At 46.3% G+C, this 24,397-nt stretch overlaps 10 protein-coding genes across 10 annotated transcripts; 4 read left to right on the top strand and 6 right to left on the bottom strand.

Moving 5' to 3' along the window:
* The first annotated feature begins 436 nt into the window (after positions 1-436).
* METBIDRAFT_217332 (MFS transporter) lies at positions 437-2,747 on the top strand. Its single transcript, XM_018855100.1, has one exon. The coding sequence runs from the start codon at positions 737-739 to the stop codon at positions 2,399-2,401; it is 1,665 nt and encodes a 554-aa protein (XP_018710131.1). The 5' UTR covers positions 437-736; the 3' UTR covers positions 2,402-2,747.
* A 1,739-nt stretch (positions 2,748-4,486) lies between these two features.
* METBIDRAFT_33247 (MFS transporter) lies at positions 4,487-6,568 on the top strand. Its single transcript, XM_018856254.1, has one exon. It carries the CDS (start codon positions 4,777-4,779, stop codon positions 6,442-6,444), a length of 1,668 nt encoding a protein of 555 aa, XP_018710130.1. The 5' UTR covers positions 4,487-4,776; the 3' UTR covers positions 6,445-6,568.
* Positions 6,569-7,102: 534 nt separating this feature from the next.
* CTR2 (low-affinity Cu transporter) lies at positions 7,103-7,869 on the bottom strand. The gene is made up of 2 exons (XM_018856253.1): positions 7,741-7,869; positions 7,103-7,684 (listed from the first exon to the last, which is right to left on the bottom strand). The coding sequence occupies exons 1-2, from the start codon at positions 7,804-7,806 to the stop codon at positions 7,295-7,297; spliced, it is 456 nt and encodes a 151-aa protein (XP_018710129.1). The 5' UTR covers positions 7,807-7,869; the 3' UTR covers positions 7,103-7,294.
* A 490-nt stretch (positions 7,870-8,359) lies between these two features.
* METBIDRAFT_45972 (uncharacterized protein) lies at positions 8,360-9,766 on the bottom strand (the record flags this gene model as incomplete). Its single annotated transcript, XM_018857977.1, has 1 exon — positions 8,360-9,766. The coding sequence occupies one exon, from the start codon at positions 9,764-9,766 to the stop codon at positions 8,360-8,362; it is 1,407 nt and encodes a 468-aa protein (XP_018710128.1).
* A 1,610-nt stretch (positions 9,767-11,376) lies between these two features.
* On the bottom strand, positions 11,377-12,312 carry BIG1 (Big1p; the record flags this gene model as incomplete). Its single annotated transcript, XM_018857943.1, has 1 exon — positions 11,377-12,312. The coding sequence occupies one exon, from the start codon at positions 12,310-12,312 to the stop codon at positions 11,377-11,379; it is 936 nt and encodes a 311-aa protein (XP_018710127.1).
* Positions 12,313-13,981: 1,669 nt separating this feature from the next.
* On the bottom strand, positions 13,982-15,376 carry METBIDRAFT_46317 (aspartyl aminopeptidase; the record flags this gene model as incomplete). The annotated part of the gene is made up of 1 exon (XM_018858024.1): positions 13,982-15,376. The coding sequence occupies one exon, from the start codon at positions 15,374-15,376 to the stop codon at positions 13,982-13,984; it is 1,395 nt and encodes a 464-aa protein (XP_018710126.1).
* Positions 15,377-15,669: 293 nt separating this feature from the next.
* On the bottom strand, positions 15,670-16,563 carry RTG3 (Rtg3p; the record flags this gene model as incomplete). Its single annotated transcript, XM_018857995.1, has 1 exon — positions 15,670-16,563. The coding sequence occupies one exon, from the start codon at positions 16,561-16,563 to the stop codon at positions 15,670-15,672; it is 894 nt and encodes a 297-aa protein (XP_018710125.1).
* A 1,463-nt stretch (positions 16,564-18,026) lies between these two features.
* Positions 18,027-19,736, bottom strand: METBIDRAFT_33242 (protein kinase). Its single transcript, XM_018856252.1, has one exon. The coding sequence runs from the start codon at positions 19,657-19,659 to the stop codon at positions 18,238-18,240; it is 1,422 nt and encodes a 473-aa protein (XP_018710124.1). The 5' UTR covers positions 19,660-19,736; the 3' UTR covers positions 18,027-18,237.
* A 465-nt stretch (positions 19,737-20,201) lies between these two features.
* Positions 20,202-21,480, top strand: METBIDRAFT_217261 (uncharacterized protein). Its single transcript, XM_018855099.1, has 2 exons — positions 20,202-20,315; positions 20,423-21,480. Exons 1-2 carry the CDS (start codon positions 20,280-20,282, stop codon positions 21,077-21,079), a joined length of 693 nt encoding a protein of 230 aa, XP_018710123.1. The 5' UTR covers positions 20,202-20,279; the 3' UTR covers positions 21,080-21,480.
* Positions 21,481-21,683: 203 nt separating this feature from the next.
* METBIDRAFT_33240 (TLD domain-containing protein) lies at positions 21,684-24,336 on the top strand. The gene has a single exon (XM_018856251.1). The coding sequence runs from the start codon at positions 21,882-21,884 to the stop codon at positions 23,922-23,924; it is 2,043 nt and encodes a 680-aa protein (XP_018710122.1). The 5' UTR covers positions 21,684-21,881; the 3' UTR covers positions 23,925-24,336.
* Positions 24,337-24,397: the final 61 nt, after the last annotated feature.

The following is a 24,397-nucleotide window of genomic DNA, read 5'->3' as shown; positions in this document are numbered from 1 at the left end:
GTGCTGACTAAACTCAGGTCTAATCAATGCGGGTAATTGTTTCCGCAAATGAGCCGTGCGGCTGTGCACAACTATTGTGTACATGCCACCTTCATCAAACTTTAAACCTGAATTGCCTGAAGACATTTGTTTAGAATTTACCATCCAGCTTTTTCCTACGTATTCAATTAATACTTCCTAGATTTGTCGCAAAAATAAGAGACTCATTGAGGATGGACAAAATTCGTGTGAATTAAGACGAGTCTTGCCACTCTTGCGATGCCGCTTATAAATCACCGTTACCACGATCCTGAAGGTTTATGCAGTAGTACATTTGTTTTCTTCCTTTATGACGTCCAAAAATAACTATATGCCAGTGATCGCGGGTGCGATGGATATCAACATGCACACCATAGCTACTGTGACGGAAAGGATCTCTAAAGAAATTCCTTGCCCCCGAAGACGTAATACTATGTGCATATGCTTCTTCCACATAACGCCCCGTTTCTGGTTTGCAGTCTAAATCCGATGACAGTCAATTTTGCATACGTTTCATTTTTGCAGATATGACAAATCAATCTCGTGCATGGAAATACATAAATATGCGCCCGCAGCCCCCAAACTCGTTCGGGAGTCCTACTTTGCAACACTTTGATTCACGCCGCACGAATCCCCCTGGTCTGAGTGAGCTTTAATCCCCAGAAATCCTCTTAGTCAATTGTACGAACTCAAACACTTGAAGAAATTACATCACCCCATGTTTCGTCAAATATTGAGAGACTCCTTTTGGGGCCAAATTATATATCATCTTTCCAAGCGAAAGGTGCTCGCTTACAAAGAAGATTCGCCCACATATGTTATTCCGGAGATTTATGATGAGCTAGCTCGGGCGAAAGAAAGGTCCATTTCAGTTTCAAATTCTGTTGATCCTGAGAGACAAACATTATCGAATTCTGGGACAAATGCGGAATCTAGCAGTGAATCAACGAACACTATTACAAGCAATAAAATTATCGTGACGTGGGACGGTGAAGACGATCCCGAAAACCCATACAATTGGCCTGTCCTTTACAAAGTTTTATTCATTTTGAAAATTGGTCTTTTAACAGCATTTGTGTACATGGCCTCTGCTATTTACACCCCTGGCTTAGACCAAATTATGGAATCTATGCAAGTGGGGAGGGTCTTAGCAACCTTACCCTTGACCCTTTTCGTTTTCGGCTACGGAATTGGACCAATGGTCTTGTCGCCATTATCCGAAAATGCGCGTTTTGGAAGAACATCAATCTATGTTGTCACGTTGTTTATTTTCTTCATTTTACAGATTCCTACAGCGCTAGTCACTGATATTGCTTCTTTGAGTGTTTTGCGTTTTCTTGCTGGATTCTTCGCCAGTCCTTGTTTGGCCACAGGTGGTGCTAGTTTGGGTGACATCACTGCTATTCCATATATGCCTATGGCACTTTCTGGATGGTCTGCCGGAGCCGTTGCTGCCCCAACTTTAGGGCCTGTAATTGGTGCTGCTCTTGTTGTTGCAGGTGGCTACCACTGGCCATTTTGGTTTGTGTGCATTTCTTCCGGGGCTCTCTTCTTAGTTTTGAGTTTTTTCCTTCCAGAATCCTATGGCAAGACCATCTTGTACAGAAAGGCTGAAAGATTGAGAGCCCTCACTGGTAACATGAATATCACGAGTGAAGGTCATATTGAAAATGAGGCCAAAGAATGGGGCAAGGTTTTAGTTGAGACATTTTGGCGTCCCTTCGAGATCATGATTTTCGAGCCTGTTGTCTTACTCATTAACATTTACTTGGGCCTTTTGTATGCTATCATATACTTGTGGTTTGAAGCATTTCCAATTGTGTTCTTTGAAATGTATGGCTTTACATTGGTCGAGATGGGTGCAAGTTATATTTGTCTCATTGTCGGAATCTTTGTTGGGTTCTGCTTCTATCTTCCGGTGATTTACAAGATATTTACTAAGAGAATCCTCAGAGGTGATCAGGTGACCCCAGAGGTGCTTTTGCCTCTCTGTATTGTTGGAAGCGTGATGTCTCCAACTGGCTTAATTATTTTGGCATGGACTGCAACACCTTCTGTACATTGGATTGTCCCAATGATTGGTGGCGGCTTGTTTATGTGTGGCGCATTCATCATTTACCAAACTATGTTCAACTACATTGGCATGTCATTTTACAGGTTTTTGGCGTCTGTGTTTGCCGGAAATGCCTTTTTCCGTGCCATGATGGGAGGCGCATTTCCTCTCTTTGGAAGAGCCATGTTCACAAATTTGAGCACTAGCAGATTCCCTGTCGCATGGGGCACAATGATTTTGGCAATCATAATGTGGATTATGGTTCTCATTCCAGTTTTGTTTTACCTTAACGGACCCAAGTTGAGAGCCCGTTCCAAATACGCCAACTAAAGAAACTTCTTGGTGCATTGAGCATATCTCGGATAAAGGCTGAGATTTATAGAATAATAGAAACACAATGCTTTGAATTCCACGGGATATAGGTTTACCACCAAACCCTTCGGTAAATGGCACCCAGTCTTCAACATAAATTGAACATTCGGGTCTTCATAGACAACAGGTTTCAGCGATTCTATGAATATGTAACACAACAAACTGCCTTCATGGCAGCGTCTGATATGGCCTTTTTCGAAAAGACGAGTTGTCAAAAACACCTTTCTTTTCAAATTTTTACATTTGCTAAATGATTCGCAAACCTCCGGCTCATGACTTGTGATGCCTGAGAAGATAGTTATTGTGTGGATCATTTTCTATTTCTTTTTCAGTAGCTAGAGATCGATGACTACACCTCAAGACTTGAATTTTCAGAGACTCGATATCTGAGTGACTCAGCATTAAAATCTCTGAGACAGAGGCCGAGAAACAAGGCTTGGGATCAGCATAACAATTTTTTTTACTTTCAAAATGCTTCTTTATTCTGGAGCAAGGGGTTGATAGGTGTATTTTCTTGTTTGCTTTGTTTAAAAGGCGCGCAGCCGTACTGCTTTCTCACTCACTGTATATTCTCGCCTCAATATCTAAACATACATTTGGGCTATTATCTTTCTATAGTTGAGTTGTTGTTGTGCCATTTATTTTCTATATGCCCAACCATCTTGATAATTCTTTAAGTGGTTGGCGCAATGATTTTGATTTGGGGACAACCGATATATTCTGCTGTTTCCAGGAATACAAATCACATTCGCTGAACGAGATTCACGACAAAATATATCAGTCAAGCATTAATAATTGCTGGTTCACATTGTACTTTATATACTGAACATTTATGCTTCAATCAATGATCTGCAATGATGGGTGCAAGCTATTCAGCAACGTCATGCTCAAAGAGAGCAAAATGTGGAGTTCATATACCGCGTAAGAGAAACATACTTTTCTAAAAGCACTTGAGGTGTTTCTCTATTCAATAATGGGCGATTTCTTAAATATTATGAAACAACAATGTTCAATGTCCCGTAACATAATGTGCCTTGAATAACGATCACGTCGACTACTGCCTACGCGCTGTGGACTTGGATGCACTTGTGTATTATTCATTTTCTTTGAGTGAACGGAAACTAAACGAATATTTCTGATATTATTGCTCCTTTCTTTTTTCCAAGATCAAAAGAAAAGAGACGAATATCTTTCGATATCGTCGAGAGATTTCTCGTGAGGAACATGACAAAATGATGGTACATGTTGAGCTCTAAAGACATGGAAATTGAGCCCCAATTATAATTCAGGTATTTCTTGATCTTATGTGTACATAGTAGATAGATTGCTTCTTCTTTTTCAAATTTGCTTCAAAGCTCCACTGACTTTGCAATTTTCGCAAGATTCTCGAAGAAAGTACGGAAAATTCGTTTTTTCCTTCTCTAATAAGCAAGTCTGTCAAGTCATCATCCTGACAGCAAAATACATGCAGAAAATTTTGTTTCAGTCATAAGGAACACAAATTGAAATCATTTAGTGACGTCACGATATTAACGAAGAGATGCCCCGACACGCTTATGTATCACGCATCCTAAACTTGCTGCACTTCGGCAACGTTGTGGCTAGTGTGCGTGTCGCTACAAGTTTGCTTGCATCTCGGACTTTTTTTGCTCTTTACCGCGACGCGAGCTAGATGATTGTTTCAGAACAAAGAAATCAACTCGTTACGTCTTCTGAGAGCAAACATTAACATATTGAAAGTGAGTCTCTTTCAGACTTGCCTTGACGTACTCTGGCTGTATTTTCTTTTACTCTGCTGTACTGTGTAAAATTATCTTATTTGCTGGAGCCAGGCGGGATTCCGAATCGCAGATATTATGCCGGAACGCTGCTTCGGATGCGGCCCGACGCAGGTCCGCGCAACTGCAAAGGTACAACCACAAGCAATGGAGATGACGAAAGACAAGTAAGAAGAATTTGACCTATAGTGATGACGCAGAAATAGCCCTTTGAAAGGTCTTCTCGCGTACTTGAAAATTTATTTTCAGCCATGTAAACATCTTTCAAGCTTATACTTTTGAGCCATAACTATCCAACCAATCCAGGAGGTACCAGGATAAGTGAATCCGGGCTTCCGATTGCGTTGCGCGTGTTTTTATTTCACAACGCATCTAGCCCAAGCTTGTAAATGCTCATAACGCTGTTGATTAGAAGGCATTAGAGCAATGCATCGAAATTCAGGTACATGTGTCTCCGATCAGCTATTTTTGGGCTATGTCTAAGAAGTTCACAATGTGATTATAAAAACGTGTTCCTTCCCCTTACGTTCAGACACTGCTCACCCATCGATCACCATGTTTCTTCAGGTTTTAAGAGATTCGTTCTGGGGAAACATTATATACCTTGTCTCGGGCAAAAGAGTCCTTAGATACCGAGAAGAACCTTACGCTGATCTTCTCCAAGAAAAGAACATGCTTGAGGCTAAACTCAACTCTAAGTATATTGCCGAAACATTCGATGAAGTTGATATTCCGGACCAGCAATTGTCGACAGATTCATCGGTTTCAACTATTCCATCTGATGCCAATATTTTGGCACAAGACAGTCAAATTCTTATCCAGTGGGAAGGCGATGATGATCCAGATAATCCATACAAATGGCCAGTTTGGTATAAAGTCATCTTTGTCACCCAGATTACTCTCCTCACTTCTTCTATATATATGGCCGGAGCCATATACATGCCCAGTGTGGAGCAATTGATGGTGCACATGAATACCACTAGATTAAAAGCTAGCTTGCCTTTGACTTGCTTCACTTTTGGTTACGGTGTAGGCCCCATGGTTTTCAGTCCCTTATCAGAAAACGCACGTTTCGGAAGAACGTCCATTTACATTGTTTCGTTGTTCCTCTTTTTTGTGTTCCAAATCCCCTGTGCATTGGCAACAGACATAACAACTTTGTCCACCTTGCGGTTTTTTGCCGGCTTTTTTGCAAGTCCCGCATTGGCTACTGGTGGTGCCAGTATTGGCGATATTGTCACTACTCCATACATGCCCATGGCTTTAGCATGCTGGGCAGCTGGCGCTTTTTCGGCTCCTTCGCTAGGGCCTTTTATTGGCGCTGCCCTCATTACTAGAGGCGGATATCATTGGCCATACTGGTTTATCACTATTGTGTCGGGTTCCATACTACTATTCTATGGATTCTTTCTCCCTGAGTCTTATGGAAAAACTATCTTGTACAGAAAGGCATCAAGATTGAGGTCAATTACTGACAACAGTAATATTACCAGCGAGGGACACCTTGATAACGAGCTGCATTCTATCAAAGATGTGATTATGTACGCAGTGTGGCGCCCTTTGGAGATCGTCATGTTTGAGCCCGTTGTTTTACTCATGGACATATACATGGGCTTCATATATGCCATCATGTACATGTGGTTTGAGGCATTTCCTATTGTCTTTGAACTAATGAATGGCTTCAGCACTTTAGGTATAGGTGCAAGCTCTCTCTGTCTCACTACAGGTCTTGTGATTAGTGTCTGTTTTCATCTCCCTGTTATCTACTTCAAGACCACTCGCAAATTAGTGAAAGGCGAAAATGTTGAGCCCGAGGTCTACCTTCCCATGTGCATCTTCGGAAGCTGCTTCATGCCTATCGGCATGCTTATCTTTGCATGGACCGCCACGCCAACACTTCACTGGATAATTCCTATGATTGGTGCGGCAACATTTTTGTTTGGGGCCTTTATTGTCTATCAGACCTTGTCCAACTACATTGGTATGTCATTCCCTTCAGTCTTGGCTTCGGTATATGCTGGTAATGGCTTCTGTCGCTCTATGATGGGAGGTGCTTCACCTCTATATGGAAGGGCCATGTTTACAAATTTGGGCACGAAGAATTACCCTGTAGCTTGGGGAACCACACTTTTGGCATGCATTACATCGGCATTGGTACTTGTACCTGTTTATTTCTATATTCGAGGCCCCAAATTGAGGGCAGATTCGAAATACTCTGGCTGAGAATCAAATACTGGTTCAAAGCTCTTTCCTTATAGCTGACTGGATTCAGCTATATATCTGTATATATATTATAGATATATCATTTGAGATCATATTCTACTACTTTTTTGAAATAAGTCTCGTTAAGTTGGAAGGCGTGGGGGTAGGTAGCTCCAAAAGAGCCCTTTGAATGCAGATTTTAAAAAGCTAATGAAACCTCACAATTCAGGTTTCTTTTCTAAAATGGGAAATATTTCTCAAGAAAAATATTCACGCAAGTACTTAGCACTTTTCTTACAGATTTCACGCGGAACAGAGCCAAAATATAGCTAGGATTGATGCTTATTTAAGTAAATGTCCCACCGCAGAGCCTGAGCTGGTTCATTTATATAGACACTTCATGCGTCATCTGTCCTAGTGAAAATATGGGGTATACATTTCTGAATTATACTAGCTACTAGAATGCCGAGATGCGGATGTCCAGCCAAACCGGATGTATTCTAATGCATCGCCTTTTTGGCTCAAATGTGTATTCTGTTTCCTTTCCTCTCTTTTCAAGACCTCGAAAATTGTCGCCTTTTCTTCCTCAGTCATGACAATATGTAACTAAGAGGTCAGACCCGTCTCCCAAGAACTTGATCAAGTCTTGTCAACAAGTCGCATATAAGCCAAATTCAATCCACGGAACAACATATCATACATATTTCATAGTCTTCGGCATCCGATATTGATTCTAATATTCTAAGTCTAATGCTTGTTGTTAGATATCGCGAAAGATCTCATTCACAGTTTACATCTCTAGCGAAATGTATGACCATAAGAAAGCCCCGCTAATAATCTATATTGAGCACATCTAAAAACACGCACATTTTCAGTGACAAAGCATAGATTTTGCTTCTTTTTCATCTCCCCAAAGGTAGAAACCAAATCCAGCACCGGCCACTATGGCCAACATGTACCAGCCATTGTATGTCATAAACACCAACATTAACATGAAGGAGAAGCCCACTTGGAACGCATACAAAGCAGCAGATTTTATTCTAATAGATTTGGATGCTCTTCCACTGACTAAGGGTGTATTTGGAGCAATCGAATTTGGCGTCCAACGAGCTTTCCAGAGAGAGATCCAGCTCCTCGTAAACTCATAGAACATACTCAACAACACTAGAGCTAAAACCGTTCCAACAAAACCTGGTGCTGTTTTCACATGCCACCATTTATATACCACACACGTGTTCTCCCATTCCCATGTAAAAAGCATCTGTTTGACGAGTTAGAATAATGGATCGACGGGTCCGCAGGTCACGCTATACATACGTTCATTTTGCACATGTCGTGCATGGGCATGTCATGACCCATGCCTCCGTTCGCAGAGTGTTCCATCATTAGCCAAAATTAAGAGACGGTGAAAGAATGTAAAGGCTACTTGGAGAAAAAGAGATGAATCAGCGGCCCATACGTAAGGACATTTATTGGACCCGTGGTTACGAGGCATATGCAGAAATGTCCGGGTGCACCCAGATGGGCTTAGTCGCACCGCCTCCTGGTTAGAAAAGTCAGATCTGTGTAAACCGAGCAAATAAGGCCTACCCGATTTAGCACGAAATGTGCTCACAACGCTAACCATAAATGGTGACATCAGTGATTAAAACAAGATCCGGTCCCGAATTCGGCAGGCAGAAGCCTCGATAGCATACACATACCCCTTTCAGTCACAGCCTGCGTCAGATTGATCAGTCTAAATAACGTCTATGTACACACTTCAAGAATATTAGTGCCGACATCGGCATCAAATAGCCTTGCAAGTGGACCTCAACGCCACATGGTTTTTCCCGTGTACGTTGTGGGGGCACTTTAGTCGATTTGTTAGGGATGGCGCAAACTACCTGGTCTGGGTGGATATTATTGGTCTCATAAATTTGAATATATGGCCAAGCTACTCGCCATCAACCACCGCCTCTTCGTCTTCGTCATATTCATCGTCGTCCTCGTCATATTCATCGTCGTCCTCGTCATCGCTCACCAATACAGACGCGTCAAAATATAAAGACGGATCAAGACTGGAAATGTTGGCAGAGGAGGCACGACCATCTAGAAGTAACTCGCTCATAATCTTTCCGCTCCCAGGTGCGTTGTTTATCCCCCAACAGGAGTGCCCCGAGCACAAGTATAGATTCTCCACATTAGTTTCCCCGATCAACGGCCCACTTGACGAGGGAACGTCGAGGACAGGAAGGTAGCAAGCTTGTCTCTTCAAGATACGGCCGTTGCGCAACATGGGCGACATTTTTCCTGCCTGTCTGAAGATGTCATCACACTTCGACTTGACAACTTCGACATCATCGGTGGTTTCCGGAACGTCGACTGCAGAATCACCTTCGCCGCATACATAGACCTCGTCTTTCCGTGCGTAAATCTCAGGCGACACGTAAGAGTCTTTCCCAGCCTTGTACTCGGTGAATATCGCGTAGGGCGACACGCTCTCGCTTTTAAACGGCTCCACTGTAATTGAGTGTGCCCTCAATCCCGAAATCGGACAGTCTGGGAGAATCTTAGAGGTCCAAGGGCCGACGGAGAGAACGACCTGGTCACCATTAAGACGAATCGGGCCGAGTGCCTGTTCAGATTGCGCAGCCTTGACACTGGTAGGCTCGTACTGGATCCCCGTGACGCCTCCGGTTTCCATCAGGTATAGCACTTTGTTTACCTTTCCCAAGATTAGCTCTAGTGCGCCATCGGAGTCCTCGACTGCCTTTCTCAAGAGGAAGTTGGTGAATTTGTATGGGTGCACCTGGGCAGTGGTGTCTTTCCCGCCCAAAGAATGACATCCAGTGACTAGCTCTTCTGACATCCAAGTCAAGTCGGGGGGAAGGATCTTTTTATCCTCTACAGACGTCGCTCGCAGTGTTTTCTTGGGCGGCTTGTCGCCGTTTTTTATGCTCTTGGAATGTTCGGGCTTTTCAAAGCCTTCATCTTCTGCAACTTCATCTGGTACGCCACTGATATCTCCTTCAATAGAAAGTGTGGTGAGTCGTCTGTAGTCCCACTCTTTCTCGCCGTCATACAAGTCGGAGAGTTTCTGGTGTAGCTCAAAAGAAAGCGGCACAAGCTGCAGTGGAAAAGCCCATAGTGCTAAAAGGCCTCCGGCTTTTCCGCTAGCGCCTCCGGCAACACGCTTGCTCTCAACGAGAGAAATGTGGTGTTTACTAGGGTCGAACTTCGGGTGCTTGACGAGGAAATAGGCAGTGCACACGCCGATGATTCCTGCCCCCACAATTACAATGTGTGTTTTCCCCTCGTGGCGGCCCAGAGCAGTGGTTCGGAATTGTAGATAGTCAGACATGGGTACAATTGGAAAGCTATGCTGTAGTAGAGAAAAGAGATGATGTGTTCAGAAAGAAAGTACTCGGAATAGTCGGCAGGTCAATGGAGCGGCAGAATTCGTGACAGCAGAATCAGATATCCAGCTTGCAATCTGGTTTTGTCGATCAGACGGATAGGTCAGGTGTTGGCGGGGAAGTTGTGTGGAGGTGGGAAATTCCAGAGTTCTTCAACAAAATAGCTCGGGGATGGTATTCCGGTGCAGCTGTCCAAAAATCGGCACGAATTGTCCAGTGGCCCGACGTGTTTGGTATGTGGCACGGGAAGAAACAATACAAGTAAAAATCGAACGACCTTTTAGTCAGACTCTCACAAGAGACAAGCATTACTATGGGCACGCCGCGCAAGCAAGCGTGCGAAATGGCTGGGCCGAAGTTCACCTGTAGATGGACTGACAAAACCCAGCCACTCGCTCGGTGCCAATGCAGGCATTTGCCCCACCCCTGGTTTCCATTTATTCTTTTATTCTGATTGTTCCCTTCTTTTGGAATGTTTCTCCACAATTTATGGGGGCACAGGGTTAATCCTCGCAGATTGCAATATCTCCGCTGGGCACATTCACGGTTTGTCCACTACTTTTTTTTCCATTAAGAGCCGTTGTGAGATTCCGAATTTGTTCGCTCATGCTGCATAAAGCGCAAAATGTAAAAAACAGCTGATTTTACATTGTCTGTGCTGCACACAGCGTCGGCCGGGCCTTCCCTCAGTAAGAAAATAACGCAAGACAGGGATGCATAGGCTCATAAGTAGCACAGTTCGCGCATGAAGAGCATTGAGCCCCAGGCCATCTTTGAATCTGCTCCGCAATCTACAATGGTGGGAACTGCCATGTGATGCGGAATGCACCGCACCGATGGATCGATGTCTGAGGACGTTTATTAGGCTCGCGCTGTCTGCGCATTCCAAACTAGTAGAAGGCTCGTAAATCAGAGTCTTTCGTAAGCCTGTATTTTACTCTAAGCCCCGGCGATAGTCTTCTGCTGGACATGGCAAATTGGCAGCCCACCGAAGATATGGATCAAAGGCGCCCAGGATCGCACTCTTGTCGCTTGGGCCTAGTCATGACCGAGCATGCACATTTCCCGAGACATGTGCTTTCCGACGGCCCAGATCCATCAGCCGTCTGCATCTTGTTCCGAATTCCAGGCGGACTCCGACACGGCCTCCTGGAGATGTCCAGCAGCAAAACGCAATTGCTGGGTGTGCTTAGCGTGTCCCCTTGCGCAGGCACGCCGTTTGTCTGGCAAAGTGAGTAGCGAAGGTCCACACGCCGGCAGGCAACCTTATGCTCGGGGCTCCGTGGCCTCTGCACCTCTCCTATGCACTGCTTCGTCGATAGCTCATTGGAAGTCCCCCGTATCCTCCCCATTTGCACCCAGCTTCTCTCGTCTCTGTCTCTTCCCCACCGTGAGTTCGATGTCTGCCATCACCAGCCATCGCAAGCCTCCCTTTGTGAACAGTGGGTCTGGCCCCTCGTACCACCATCTGCATGTATGCTTGCAAAGCGCGTAAGGCACGCACCCAAGCGGCCCTTGAGCTAGGCTCGAGATCCCGTGGCCTCGGCGTCCGGTCTCACATCCGCTTCTGTTTCGGCGAAACAAGCTTCTCGCGGAGCCAGCGGCCAAAGCTGAGGGTCTGCATGAACGCCACGGACGCCACCATCAACACCACGGTCATGACCAACTTCTCGTGCTTCCGCCAGAGCTCAGGGTCCAGGAGATGTACTTCGTCTTGCTTTTTCCGCTGTGTGTACAACTCGGCCGGGCCCGGGCCCTCGTTCCAGAAGGGCTCCACGTCCCGGTACATGTGCGAGTTGCGCTCGCGCTCCTCGGCCCGTCTCGGGTCGTTGACCACGTCGTGGAATAGCTCGAAACGGGCCGGGTCCGCGGCCACCGCCAGCTCGGGCACCGGGTGCACGGGCGCCACCTCGTCCGACGTGACCACAAGCGTGTAGTGGGGCGACGGCGCCTTGCGGAGGATTTTGCGCACCAAGTCGTCGACGTCCGCCAAGGCCGCAAGGCGCTCGGGCCCCGGGCCTGGGAGCGCGTTGGCCTCGACGCGGATCACGCGTTTCCGCGTGTCGATGTATTCGCCCACGTGCTCGTCGCTGTGGAACGAGCGCACGGACTCGGCCTTGCACGTGCGCACAATGTACTCCTCCAAAAAGCCGAGGTCCAACGTGCCGTCGACCCACGGCAAGCCCACCACGGACGACGCCATGTGGAGGTAGTTTTGGAGGTGCCGCCACTCGGCCTTGCGCTTCGAGAGCAAGTCTGTGTTCTGCAAGCCAGGCACGTTGAGGAGCACGTACACGTCGGACGAGCACTCGGTGACGGCTTTCTTGACCAAGTTGGTCACCAGCGCCGGCGCCTGCGGCCGCGTGTTGGGCTGCAACACCTCGTCTTTGAGCCCCCGCACGAGCCGGTGCGACGCAAAGAGAAACGGCACCGCCTGGAGCGCGTTTGCGGTGGCGCAGAGGAAAACGAGGGTGGTCAAAGAAACGATCATGGCGCGGGGACTTGTGCGGGCTCCGGGCTGAGGCAGGTTTTGGGACGGAGGGTTCTGGAGACTGGAGGGTGTTTGGGTGGGTGGGCTGTACTGGTTTGTGGTCTGTTCTGTCTGGGTGTGGTCTTTGTGCTGCCAGCCAGCGTAGTTGCGCGTGTCGTGATGGAGATCAGAGGTTGAGATCAGTGGTTCAGGTCAGTGGTTTAGGTTGGTGGCTCCGTACATACGTCAAATGGCGCGCATCGGGTGGCTCCGTGTGAGCTGCGATCGCAGGGCTAGGGCCTAGGGCCTGGGGCCTGGAGGACTGCCGGGCGCGCGATCTGGCTGCGCCATGTGGGTGCAAAAAATTGGATGGAGGCACTCTAGGGCTGCTTTGGGGTCTTTTTTTTTTTGGATCCTGGTGGCCATACGTCTACTGCCCTCATATATTTTTGGGCATGGCTGCCCGCTTTTTTTTTGGGATTTGGGTGGCTTGTAGTAGACTTCTACATACCTAGTCGAGCTCGGGTGGTGCAGTACTTGCTCGGCGAATGAAGCATGGCCCCAAAGCGAGACGGACTACAATGCGCTTCCATGCGCTGTCAAAGAGACCTCTCACCTTCGAATGTGACCAAGGGACAAAGAGTCAAACAAAACGTTGTCTTTGAACAATGACAGATTTGGCCAGAGACGGCGGGCTTTCAGTTACCAAGCTGGTGGGGTGGAGGTGAGCAAGAATTGAATGGCATCTCTAGAAATACGAGTATCAATCTGCTCCGTTTTCTCGCACATGGCAGACCCTTTTTTTGGGCTGATGCAGTAGTTTCGTGGTCACTTGCTCAGTACAACATGGGAGCTTCTTTTGAAATCACAAGAGGTTCGGTCTCATTACGGCGCTTGACCTGGAGAATCCAAGTATAAGAGTGTGTACAACCAAAAAGAGGCTCGTTCTCGGGCATATATAGTTACTAGCTTTGGAGCTGAGTCCATGCAATAGCTTATGGACCGATTTTTAGCTTTCAACAAGTCTTTATTCACCATTCTAAGAGTTAGTCCAAAGGTTTGATTTTCGACGGGAACAAAATGTGGCCAGGAGACACTGCGTTAACTCGAAATTGCTTCATGGCACGGCAAGTTTCTTGCAGTTCGTTCAAAAGCTCACTTAATATCAGAAATATCAGTAGAATGCTCAAAAGCCTGATTAGACGCATATCATTTCCGTTTCTGCCTGTTATGTAACCTCTACAGCAATCATGATCGAGCACCCTAGTTGGAGCTGATTGACGCAAGGACCGAAACAGCAGACCTTTTTTCCAACTCTTCGTTTCATTCTCGTGCTTTTTGCTTATGGTTTATTGTGTGCCCTCGCGTGGTGTCTCAACGTAAAATGAACAGCATTCTTTTGAGACTGTACGTGGATCTTTACGGGACGCATACCCAGACACCTGTGCTCTTATCTTCGACTTATTATCGCTTGAATTTCAAGACATATTGCAAAGATTTGAATAGGTCTGAGACATATCATCACCTTATATTTCGGCCCAAGCCACAGCCCTTCTCCAATATCACAGACCTTTCACCTAAGAAAATTCCTGAGCCATTGGATTTACAAAGTTTCTCCTAAAATTATACGCTCACTCTCTGTATACCTAATCGATTTCCTTTTGCTCTGTATATGTTTTCTGAGAAACGTTCAGTCACACTCCACTGCAGCATCGACATCGACGTACTCGGCAAAGAATCCGCCAAATAGTTTGGTCAATCTCACCACATCATATGCTCCTCCGGTTTCTCTGATGGAGTGCATGGAGAGTTGAGGATTGCCTAAGTCCAAGGTTCTCAATCCCAATTTCGCCGAGAGCATGGGCCCGATGGTGGAGCCACATGGTGAGTCGTTTCTCACCACGAAAAGCTGTAATGGCACCTTTGCACGCTGGGCAACAGCCTTGATAAGCACAATACCGCGAGAGTTCGTGGCGTATCTCTGGTTGGCATTGATCTTGATCACGGGACCTCCATTCACGTGCGGCCGATTGGCCTTTTCGTATACTCTCTCATAATTGGGGTGCACGCCATGTGCCTGGTCGGACGAGAGCAAGAAAGAGCGGCTACACATGCGAGCCATGGCTCCATTATCGGAGTCGGCAAGACGTGCAAGCACGTCTGGCAAGAAAGATGAGTCAGCACCCTGCGCAGACACAGAGCCGATTTCCTCGTGGTCAAAGAGAGAGATCATCAGAGCACCCTCTTCAGCTGGCTCAGAGGCTAGTAAGGCTTCCATTGAGGCGAAGCATGAAGTCAAGTTGTCTTGACGTGGAGCGAAGATAAACTCGTCATGCATGCCACCCAAGGTGGCATCCTGGTAGTCACAGAGAAGAAGTTCGAAATCTTCGATTTGGGACACTTCAACACCCAAATCTTTGGCAATAAGTATGAGGAGCGATTCATTATGACGCTCTACGACATGCTTGACCGCCTCGAACTCAGAGGTCGAGAGCTGGAGATTAGGATCATCGGCACAGCTATGGCCGAATTTTTCTTGACCAGCAATTGGCAACAACTCCGTTTCTTTGTTGAACTCGAACTTCTTGTTCACCTCCCTGTCAAGATGGATAGCCAACGTGGGAATTCTCATCAATGGCTTTCTCAAATGCACCAAGCGGGGCACGTACTTCCCTGATTTCTCCCTCACGTAAACGCGTCCGGCAACACTGAGATCCCTATCAAACCACGAATGTGCTATGAGACCACCGTACTGTTCCACGCCAATTTGAATGAAGCCTTCGCCAGATTTCTTAGAGATCGGCTTGATGCGCAAACAAGGGGAATCTGTGTGAGCCCCTACAATTGCCACAGGCCCGCCTTTCCTGAAACTTTGCCCGATTTTAAAGGCAATCAAAGAAGAGGCATTCCTGGTGACGACATACTTCTGTCCTGGTTGCAAGTCCCATTGGTCTTTCTCTTTCAATACCACGAATCCATCCAGAGTAAGTTTCTGCTTCACATTGGCCACGGCATGGTATGGTGTGGGCGAATAGGTGATGAAGTCCACGAGGCCCTGCGCTTTGGTTTGCGTTTCCGAGTCCATTCTTCGAAGTGTGTACTTTTGTTTCACCTCGAGGCGATGTATTCAGTATGCGATCGACCATCTTATATGGCTGGGCATCACGTGCAGAACCATGGCCGTTTATCTACGCGGCACCCGTGCGCTGCGATGATTCCGTCACGTGACTTTGACGTAATCGGATGCCAGGTTTCCAAAAGCTTGGTGAGCTTGGGGCGATTGTCCTTTCAATGTCAATGTCGATGTAAATTTATGACCCGCGTATAAAGTTATACTTTAATGTAACATACCCTTTGTGAATCCCAACTTCGTTCTTTTCAAATGTCGGCCGAGAAAAACTCATCCGGATCAAACTCAGACAGCAGGAACGTCTGTTCAAGTTTGACGCTAGGATCTCTTTGCTCCTCTCTCGCCGGTTCATGCGATGTGCTGAGCTTGGAAATTGCGGCCTCTAGCTCTCCCCTGCGAGCAGTCTGCCTATCCACCACGTATTGCAAATGCCGTATGTAGTCCACTGAGGTCTGCAAGATGAAAGCCTTGTTGGGCTTCGTGTCCTTGATTCTCACTGTAGAAAGCAACTCCTTGATTTCTTTCGAGTTCAGAGCTGGACTCTTCAGGAGCGTCTGGACGGCGCACACCTGCGGCGTGAGGAGCGATGGCGGAACAAGGAACCCCAAGACCTTGATCTTCTCCTTGATCAAGTCCCGTCTGCGTCTTTCGACCGCGTTGTGGAATTCGCGCCGGCGCTTGGCCTTTTCCTCCAGGGTCAACTGCTTTGGCGTGGCAGACTGCTCCAGTACTTTGCGGACCTGGTTGTTTGGGAGCGCCCCCACACTGGAGGGTCCCGTGGCACAATGCTGGGTGTTGGGCAGATGCATGCTTGCCGGCGGCACGTATGACAGCGTCGCGTTGGTACCGCTGCTTTGGGACAAGGACATGGCCGGAGGCGGCGAGTTGAGGTAGGAGCCGGAGTACGGCAGTTTGAGAGTGTCGAACGAGCTGTCGTAGGTGTTTTGCTGCGGCGACAAGAGGTGCTGCAGGAGGTACGAGTTCAGCGGCGGTGGGATGCTGACGCTGCCATGGCGCAGGTGCTGTGGGCTGAACGTGTTGTTGTAAAAGGACGGCGACACGGAGTCCTCCACGATCGAGTTGAGCTGCCCAAAATTGGCGCCCCGCGAGTTGGGGGAGAAGTACTGGGCCGAGGCTAGCATGTTGTGCCCAGGGCCTCCGTTTGCCGGCCGCCGCTCGGGCAACACAAGCAGGTCCAAGTTGTTGAGTGGGTCCATGTCCGCATAGACATTCTCGCCGCGATCCGCCCATGCATCGCTGCCGCCGGCGGCTAGGTTGGGCGACACTGCCTGCTGCGTCGGCGACCCGAGAAAGTCGAAGGTCTCCAAGAAGGGGTCTGTTTGTGGCGGGTTGGACTTGGCGTAGTCCCCCGGGTCGTGCGCGGCCAAGGAGGCTGGCGCTACCGTCAACTGTAGGTCGTCCAAGTTGGAAAACTGCCCATTGCCGGGCCAGGACGTGTTGCCGTTTTTGTAGCGCTGCTGTGTATCATCATATGGGTCTTTTAGATAATCCTCCATGTTCAGATGTGGGGAATGCGGGGATATCACAGAAGGTTCAGATGGTCCAGATAAGTTTAGATAAGAAGGCTCGGCGCGAAAGGAGGAGCATGCACACGTGCACAAAGAAAGCGTTTCGGGGACTCGTAGGTTTCGTGTGGTGGTTTAGGACCCCTGTTTCCAAATTGGGCCGGGGCAGTGTTTAGACGGCGGTGGTGCTAGCTGGAGGCTCGGTTATATGTGGCCGGTTAACAAAGAGCAACGGTGCTTTACGCAGGTTTTTCTGGCAGGCCCAGCCAGCCTCGCCTCGCGCAGAGGTTACCCGGCCCCCGCCTCCAGCTGGCTGGTGCCCTGGGAAAATCTGGGTCTGAACAAGCTGGCTGGATAATTTTGTGGCCCATCACGGGTGCTTCTTCTGCAAGCTTGATTTTTCTTGAGCTGAATTGCTCAATTATCATGCGTTTACAAATGGTCCCGTAGACCTGGGGACCGTGTCTCGCGTATATGCAGGTACCATGATTTGGAGTTGCTCGTCTTGGAGAAACAAGCCTAGACAAGCCTGGTTTCTTACAGACACAGCCAGTAGTAGGACTTGTTGTTGAGCGCTTGAAGCCTTCAAGAAATCCTTAAAATTCTGCAGGGCAACTCCCTGTTGAAGTACCAAAACCACTCTTTCTGCATATCCAGACTCAAATTAGTTTCAGCATGCAGTTGCAAAACTGACATCGGGTGAACCCAGGGCCCCACGCTCGATGCAAATCTCAGAAGTCCGGTATCGGCCATTGCCTTGTATTTGTAGGCACAGCGGTCCATTTGTCTTTGTATCTGTTCCGGCGCTTTCCACTAACTTGGGTGTATACGCATTTCACATTGGCATAGTAAAGTCGGTCTCGGAGTCCTATGCCCTAGAAGATAAACTATTGTCTTTTTTTGCGACGAGCTTGATCTCCAGGGAAAGAGTTTGGATCAGATACATGGATCATTTGCTTCACCTCACCACCGTGTGAGCTCAGAAGTCGCCAATGATGTCGACTGTGGAGCGCAAACAGAGCTCTCTGATAATTCCTTACTCTCAATGTTCGTGTGACAATGACGCTCCAAGCAGATCTCTCGAAAAAGTTTAGGTATATGGTATAAGTGAGAAAATCAAAAGAAGCTAGATTCCAAGATTATCGAGCTGCCTGCTTCACATAAACGCAAAGCCTTCCTGGCATCTTCCCCACGTGAATCTTCAAAATCCTTCTCTTATAGTTCAAAAACGCCTACGATGCCTCTATATTTTGCTTTCATCACCTATATCAGGTCTGCTGTGGACCAGCATTACGTGGTCTTTCGCTTGTTGATCAACTTCTTCTTGACGTGCTTCTTCATCTTGGTCTTCCTTTTGTCAGCCTTAGCAGTCTTGGCCGCTGTCTTTCGAGCCTTTTTCTCGTCCTTATCCTCATGCTTCTTGCCCTTTAACTCCTTCTCCTTCTTAGGCCTGAACTCCTCATCTTCTGAATCATCATCACTATCACTGTCTTCGTCATCACTTTCCGAATCCAGGCTTTCATCTGCACTTTGTCTTTCCTTAACCACCAAGTCAGTGAGCGTGTCTACTTTTCCCTCAGCAAACTTTTCGAAATCCCGCTCTTCCAAATGGTTCAAAGACCGAACCAAATGCAAAGACCTGAAGATCTCGTCCTCCGCATTTGAGTGCTCCAGTTCGGACTTCAAAGGCAAGTTGTCCAAGTATCTGCCCAACTCCTCATCGGAGTCTCCAGAAATCTCAAGCTGTTCATCTGCGTCTGTGATATACTTGAACAAAAGTCTTTCAGGATACACGTTGATTTTCTTTCTAGAAAAGAAGTCGTTGACATTCTTGATGTCCATTCTAAGAAAGTCAAGCGCCATCGGGTGCTCAGGCTCAACCGACTGAGACACATCGATGATATAGAGCTTATCGTTGTGAACTATTGAGTTGTACTCAGATAAATCTGCGTGTACGAGGCGGCACGTCTTGTACATTCTTCTCATATAGAAAAGCATTTGTTGGTAGTAATAAACAATCTCTTCAGTGTCTTTGAAAGGGTGGTCTTTCAATTTGGGCGATGGCTGTGCATTTCCTTTAGTCAAATATTCCATCACTAACACGTGGGATCTGAGCTCGATCGGTTCCGGGCACGGAATCCCGTGTAGGTAGAGGCGTTTCAAGTTACGGAACTCTTTTTCCGCCCACACCTTCACCATTTTCCGCGGGTTTCCCTGGTTCTTTGTGTTTCTGAACCGGAACTCGCCATCCACATACCTCTCTCTGTCCTTAAACACCAAGATCGAAGTTTTGTAGATTTTCACAGCAAACTCCCTGGTGGTGACCAGTGGATCTTCATGGTCGCCGTGATACACATTGGCCTCTTTTCCGGTACTGATACATCCATTAATACGGGAAATGATGTTTTTGTTGATTATTTTAGCCAAAAACCTCATGGTCCGCGGGTCTAAGACCTGTTCCACGGTAGCTCGATTGGAGCGGTCTTTCGTGGTCTTTGGCCCTTTTTTCAATGGCTCTGGATTTATCGACAGCGAGTATTTTTCAACAATATCCCCCCGGTCGGTAATCGTCTTTTCCTTTTTCTGTTGCGGCCCCGTTGCGGCTACCTCGAAATCGAGGTCTGAATCCGAGGTTTCGGAGTCCAGGTCTGAGTCCAGGCTGTATGTGTGCAACGTCAAATGCTCATATTTTTCCAGAATTTCTGCACTCATTGTGTCTTTCTGCTTTCTTTGGCTGGGATCGGTAGACTTTTGAAAGATAAAATAGACAGATTAACGCTTTACACCAGGGTATCAAGGTCGGTGGACTAATATGCATCTGCGCGAGAAGCGAGATGAGAGTGGTGCAGGCCTACGATGGTGCGATGCACCATGACCCCAGTAGTTAGGAAAATTGGAGGTCAGCCAATGCTAGAATCAAGTGCTATGAAAGTGATTTCGGGGATTTCAAATAGCTAGCCATTTTGACTCGGAGGAAAAGCTCTATATTATTTCGGCCACATTGGCTCCGTAAATCTGGTTGTTAAGTAATATGCTGCTTCACATCGATCCCATTTCGATCAGACCCATGCATAGGTGGTGACGACCAGAAAGCTTGAAATATTAATGGAGCCTTTCCTTTTTAATCCTTTTCGTCGCATTTGAGAATTTTTTTCCTATTCAGTTAGCCATACCTGTTCACTCCACCAAACGCGTAGTATCGAGCAGAATATTTTTCGCGGCCAGTCCTGAAAACTCACCTTACTACGCAGAGCGTTACACTCTTCCAAAACGAAATCAGCCAGACTTTCCCAAACTGTCCGTTTGATATCAAATTAACACACACACGCGAAATGAGACATTCTGCGCTCGACCAGTTTCTTCCATCCGTATGTCAATAACTTTTACGATCTATTCCCTCAAAAGACCTACAGCCAGAACTATGGTAGTAGCATAATTTTTCTCCCCTTCATCGTCTACTAACCAACTTTCCCAGAACTTTTTATTTGTCATCCCGCTATATATTGGAGTGGAGCTCATTCTTTCATTTGCCATTTTGAACAAGGCTGGTGGCGTTTATGGTGTGCTTTCAATCTTGACTGGCCATCATATGAACTTCTGGCAATGGGTCTACAATTTACTTGCATTTTTGGTGCTCCCCTTCTATGTGTCGGCTTTATTTAGCTTTCTGGATAGGTCCACTAACTTGCGCAAAATGTGCTTGGGCTGTCTGATCTACATTCTCGACACTTTGGTCGGGTTTGTTTACACTCTTTACTTCGTATACTTCTGGTTTAGTCGAGAAGACAACCACCCTGCAGGCACCTTAGGTGAATCTGCCTTGGACTTGGCTCAAAGGTCTATAGACACCTCACAGTCTGCATCGCCTGGAAGAGAGTTGTTTTTGACGATAAGCGGCACATTTTTGACCACGTCCATGCGTGTGTACTTCTGCATTGTCTTCCTTTCTTTCACCAAGCAGCTTTTGCTCCAGTCCATCCGCAATCAATGGTATCACGGCCACGACTCGGTGTGTGAGGATGCCATGCACACTTCAGTTGGGGGTAAGATCCGTAAGGTCGTGTATGCGCTTGAAATGAGAGCAAGGCATTTCTTTATCGAAATGTTTGTCTCTGGAAACTCTCCAGAGTAATGATGATCAGGAAACTACTTGGCTATAGAATTTATGATTCGTCTTTCTTCCACGAATCTATCTCCCTATCTGAGGATATTACTCAGAATGGAGTTGAACAAATGCGCGGTTTCCTCTGCATACTAGCTTGAATTCGGTTAATTCTTTTTCATAATGCGTAAGGCAGACTCTTGAGATTTAATCGGTCGCAGGCTTTTAACACGAAGAGGCACGAGGCGGCTTACAAAGCCTTACTATTTAATATACTCCAAATATAATGTTAAGAAGATCAACTCTTATTTCTTATCAGGGCTTTCAGTCTTAAATATTACACGGGTATACCCAGAGCAAGAGACTTAATAATTCAGACCCACTCACTCCACTCCACCACTTTTAGGCTGCTGACGAGCGCTCAGTCTACTGCTGTGTACCTTTCGTCTTCACAGGCTTTTCCCATAATCCTGATGATGTTCGCCTATCTAAGCGACGGACTTGAACTACCATTTAAAAAAAGGAATGTTTTTTATTTATAATTCAATTTTTGACGACGGTATTGAACTATTTTGCTTTTACTATTCTCAAGTAATTAATATTTTTTCGCGCATTCTTCTCCACAATCAAAAATAAGGACGCTGATATATTATTCTTCAAACTTCGAAAACCTTTCATCACAATTCTTTGCAATCAGGTGACCCCTTTACCCAGCAATCTATTCATTACACAAAAAGCTATTCTCCTTGCTTTTTTTTTGTCCCACGCACATACGCCGTCGCGAGGGTTCTCCACAACCCCACAATTCACCTATCCCACCTTCTTCCCAGCCATGGGACAACTCACCAGCTCTGAAGCCACAAATGGCCCACAGAAAGAAAAGTATTCGGCGCAAAGTATAACATCATTATTCCAAGCAAAGGCTATCAGTTTGCTTGGGAAAGGAGAGATACAGTCTGTTGCTTCGAAAGTCAATATGAACGATATCACAAAGGGTGATGCCATATTGACGTATACTGACCTAGCACTCTTGCTCAATCTTTCAAAGATTGAAAATGAAGAGCCCTGTACTATACCCGACTCTGATAACGACACTAAGAATCACATTGAGCGACTTGACCCTCAATCAGGGATATGTATGGAGTCGCCAGCTACTCCTGCTATTGAGATTTTATATAGATCGTTTACGGTCTTGGGAAGGTTGCCATTTTTATCAGGTGTACCATTACACATGGATCAGCTCACGATCAAAAAGCTTCTTGTGGCGCTTGCGGTGCACCTGGGTCGTATGTCTAAAATATGGCCCACCTGTCATTACACAAAAGTAGTATTCATCTCGCTCGCTTTGACTCCGCAACTGATATCAGGGTCTGAGCTCGATGAGAAAAAAAGGGGGGATAGTAGTGAGACGAGGCCAGTTTCAGTTGGCACACTGAACGAAAAAAGCAAATTTGAGGCTGGCTCACACGAGAAAACCAAAGAGAATGCTATCATGAAGAGCCTTTCTGTCAACGTTTCTTACAAAACATCAGCTAAAGAGGAGACTGAAACCGCATGTGATATGATCATTTGGGATTCTCTTGATCCTCTCGTGAATTATGATGCGATTAATGTTGATGTTCTATCTGTTTCCGCATATGATCTAGCCCAAATTTTTACGCTTCTTTTGGTGATCAACTCGATTCCGGACCAGTCACACGTAAAAATGCAAGAAGATATACACAATTTGATTGCCAAGAAGTGGAAGCAATTTGAGGATGCGTCATTTTTTCTTTTGCGGTATTTCGATATCGATATCACTCGTGCTAACAGCAAAAAGATGAGAATCTGCTACAGCAAATACAAGACTGGAGTCCAAGAAGTAATGTGTGACTTTTTCGAAAAGAATTTCAAGCGGTTCCTTCAGATTTCGCTTTTTCTGTCGAAGATCAAAGCGTCTGCGCCAGAAAAACAGATGAAAATGAATGAAAAACGGACGAAGCCCATCAAACCATTCGTACAGACGCGTCTTGTTGATGAGGCAACTATCTCTTTGTTAAATTTATTTATGAAAAATATTGATACCAACGTGGAGGTCACTCCACAAAACATGGTTGAGCTATATATTGGGGCCCAAAGCGGATTCTCAATCCGCTCCTTAGAACTGAAAATATTTAAGTGGCAGGCCCCAACAATATTTTTGGTCTCGGGAAAAAGATTGAAGAACAAGACCATCAAGAAAAACAAGCGATATCAACAATTTGATTCTGAATACCCTCGGCATTTCAGGTCGATTGAGGACCCTCGAAAAAGTTGGCAGCACGAAAACGATCGGGTGACATATGCTGTTTTCGTCAAACAGCCATGGAGAAACTCGAACAAGAATAATTTCGGGGATGAGGAAACAGCAATCATGTCGATTCTGCCCAGACTCGATTTTTTCAAATCAAAGCGTGGCCTCCTCACCAACGGCAAACTGATCTACTTCAACAATCAAGGCATGGGTGTGGGATTCGGAAATGAACAGCCATTGAATAAGAATAATACCCGCAAGCATATTCCAGGGAGTGTCTCCTTGACTATTGAAGCCAACTTAGAGTTTGCCGTGTTCAGACACATTGTAAATGCTGGGGCAAATACTCCTCATTATTTCGAGACTTCAATTCAAAACTCTGCACTTCATCAAGATTATGAAGACCGTTTTGTGATCACAGATTTAGAAGTCTGGGGTGTCGGGTCTACCAAAGAATTGGAGGAGCAAAAAAAACAATGGGAATGGGAGGAGAAACAAGCCCTGGCGAGGCAGGGTGTGAATCTTAGAAGTCTAGGCGAGGAACGTGCTTTTCTTGAAATGGTAGGCCTAGTTGGAAATCAAGGTTCTGGCGGCTCGGTTTAATTTGTGTGATTTTTTCAAGTTCAAGCCAGTATAATACGTTTCATATTTTCCTGAATTCTTCAACCGCTCAATAAGTATATCGGAAGACTTTGGAGATAATCTTCAAAAAGAGAATTTAAGGGAATGGATACAAAGAATTGGAATGGGCCAGACTTGTAGTGGTGATTCTAAAATGTGAATTTAGCAATTGTTTGAACACGACTTTGCTCAAAGTACTCTCCTTCTATATCCATTGTTTTCAACAGGATTTGCACAGACGTGTGCGGGAACTCGTTATCAGCCTGACATTTCTTATAATTATATAATCTTCGGTCTCAAGCGCTTAATCCATTGCGGAATTGAATATCCCTGGTCTTATATCCCTCCATTGACATCCTATAATATGATGTTTCAAAAATACAAATCCTGGACATCCTATAATATGATGTTTCAAAAATACAAATCCTGGACGTTCCGCAAATACTCTTTGAGAT

Source organism: Metschnikowia bicuspidata, assembly GCF_001664035.1.
Source record: "Metschnikowia bicuspidata var. bicuspidata NRRL YB-4993 chromosome Unknown METBIscaffold_6, whole genome shotgun sequence".
Classification (NCBI taxonomy): domain Eukaryota; kingdom Fungi; phylum Ascomycota; class Pichiomycetes; order Serinales; family Metschnikowiaceae; genus Metschnikowia; species Metschnikowia bicuspidata.
Note: the sequence above shows the minus strand (reverse complement) of the source record. Positions and strands in the feature narration are given on the sequence as shown.

Excerpts from the sequence above, each read along its gene's own strand:
- METBIDRAFT_33240 (XM_018856251.1), top strand. The coding sequence starts at position 21,882 with ATGGGACAACTCACCAGCTCTGAAGCCACAAATGGCCCACAGAAAGAA.
- METBIDRAFT_33242 (XM_018856252.1), bottom strand. The coding sequence starts at position 19,659 with ATGAGTGCAGAAATTCTGGAAAAATATGAGCATTTGACGTTGCACACA.
- METBIDRAFT_33247 (XM_018856254.1), top strand. The coding sequence starts at position 4,777 with ATGTTTCTTCAGGTTTTAAGAGATTCGTTCTGGGGAAACATTATATAC.
- CTR2 (XM_018856253.1), bottom strand. The coding sequence starts at position 7,806 with ATGGAACACTCTGCGAACGGAGGCATGGGTCATGACATGCCCATGCAC. Across the intron at positions 7,685-7,740 it reads ACGACATGTGCAAAATGAAC|ATGCTTTTTACATGGGAATG; the intron begins GTATGTATAGCG and ends CTCGTCAAACAG.
- METBIDRAFT_217261 (XM_018855099.1), top strand. The coding sequence starts at position 20,280 with ATGAGACATTCTGCGCTCGACCAGTTTCTTCCATCC. Across the intron at positions 20,316-20,422 it reads TCGACCAGTTTCTTCCATCC|AACTTTTTATTTGTCATCCC; the intron begins GTATGTCAATAA and ends CAACTTTCCCAG.
- METBIDRAFT_217332 (XM_018855100.1), top strand. The coding sequence starts at position 737 with ATGTTTCGTCAAATATTGAGAGACTCCTTTTGGGGCCAAATTATATAT.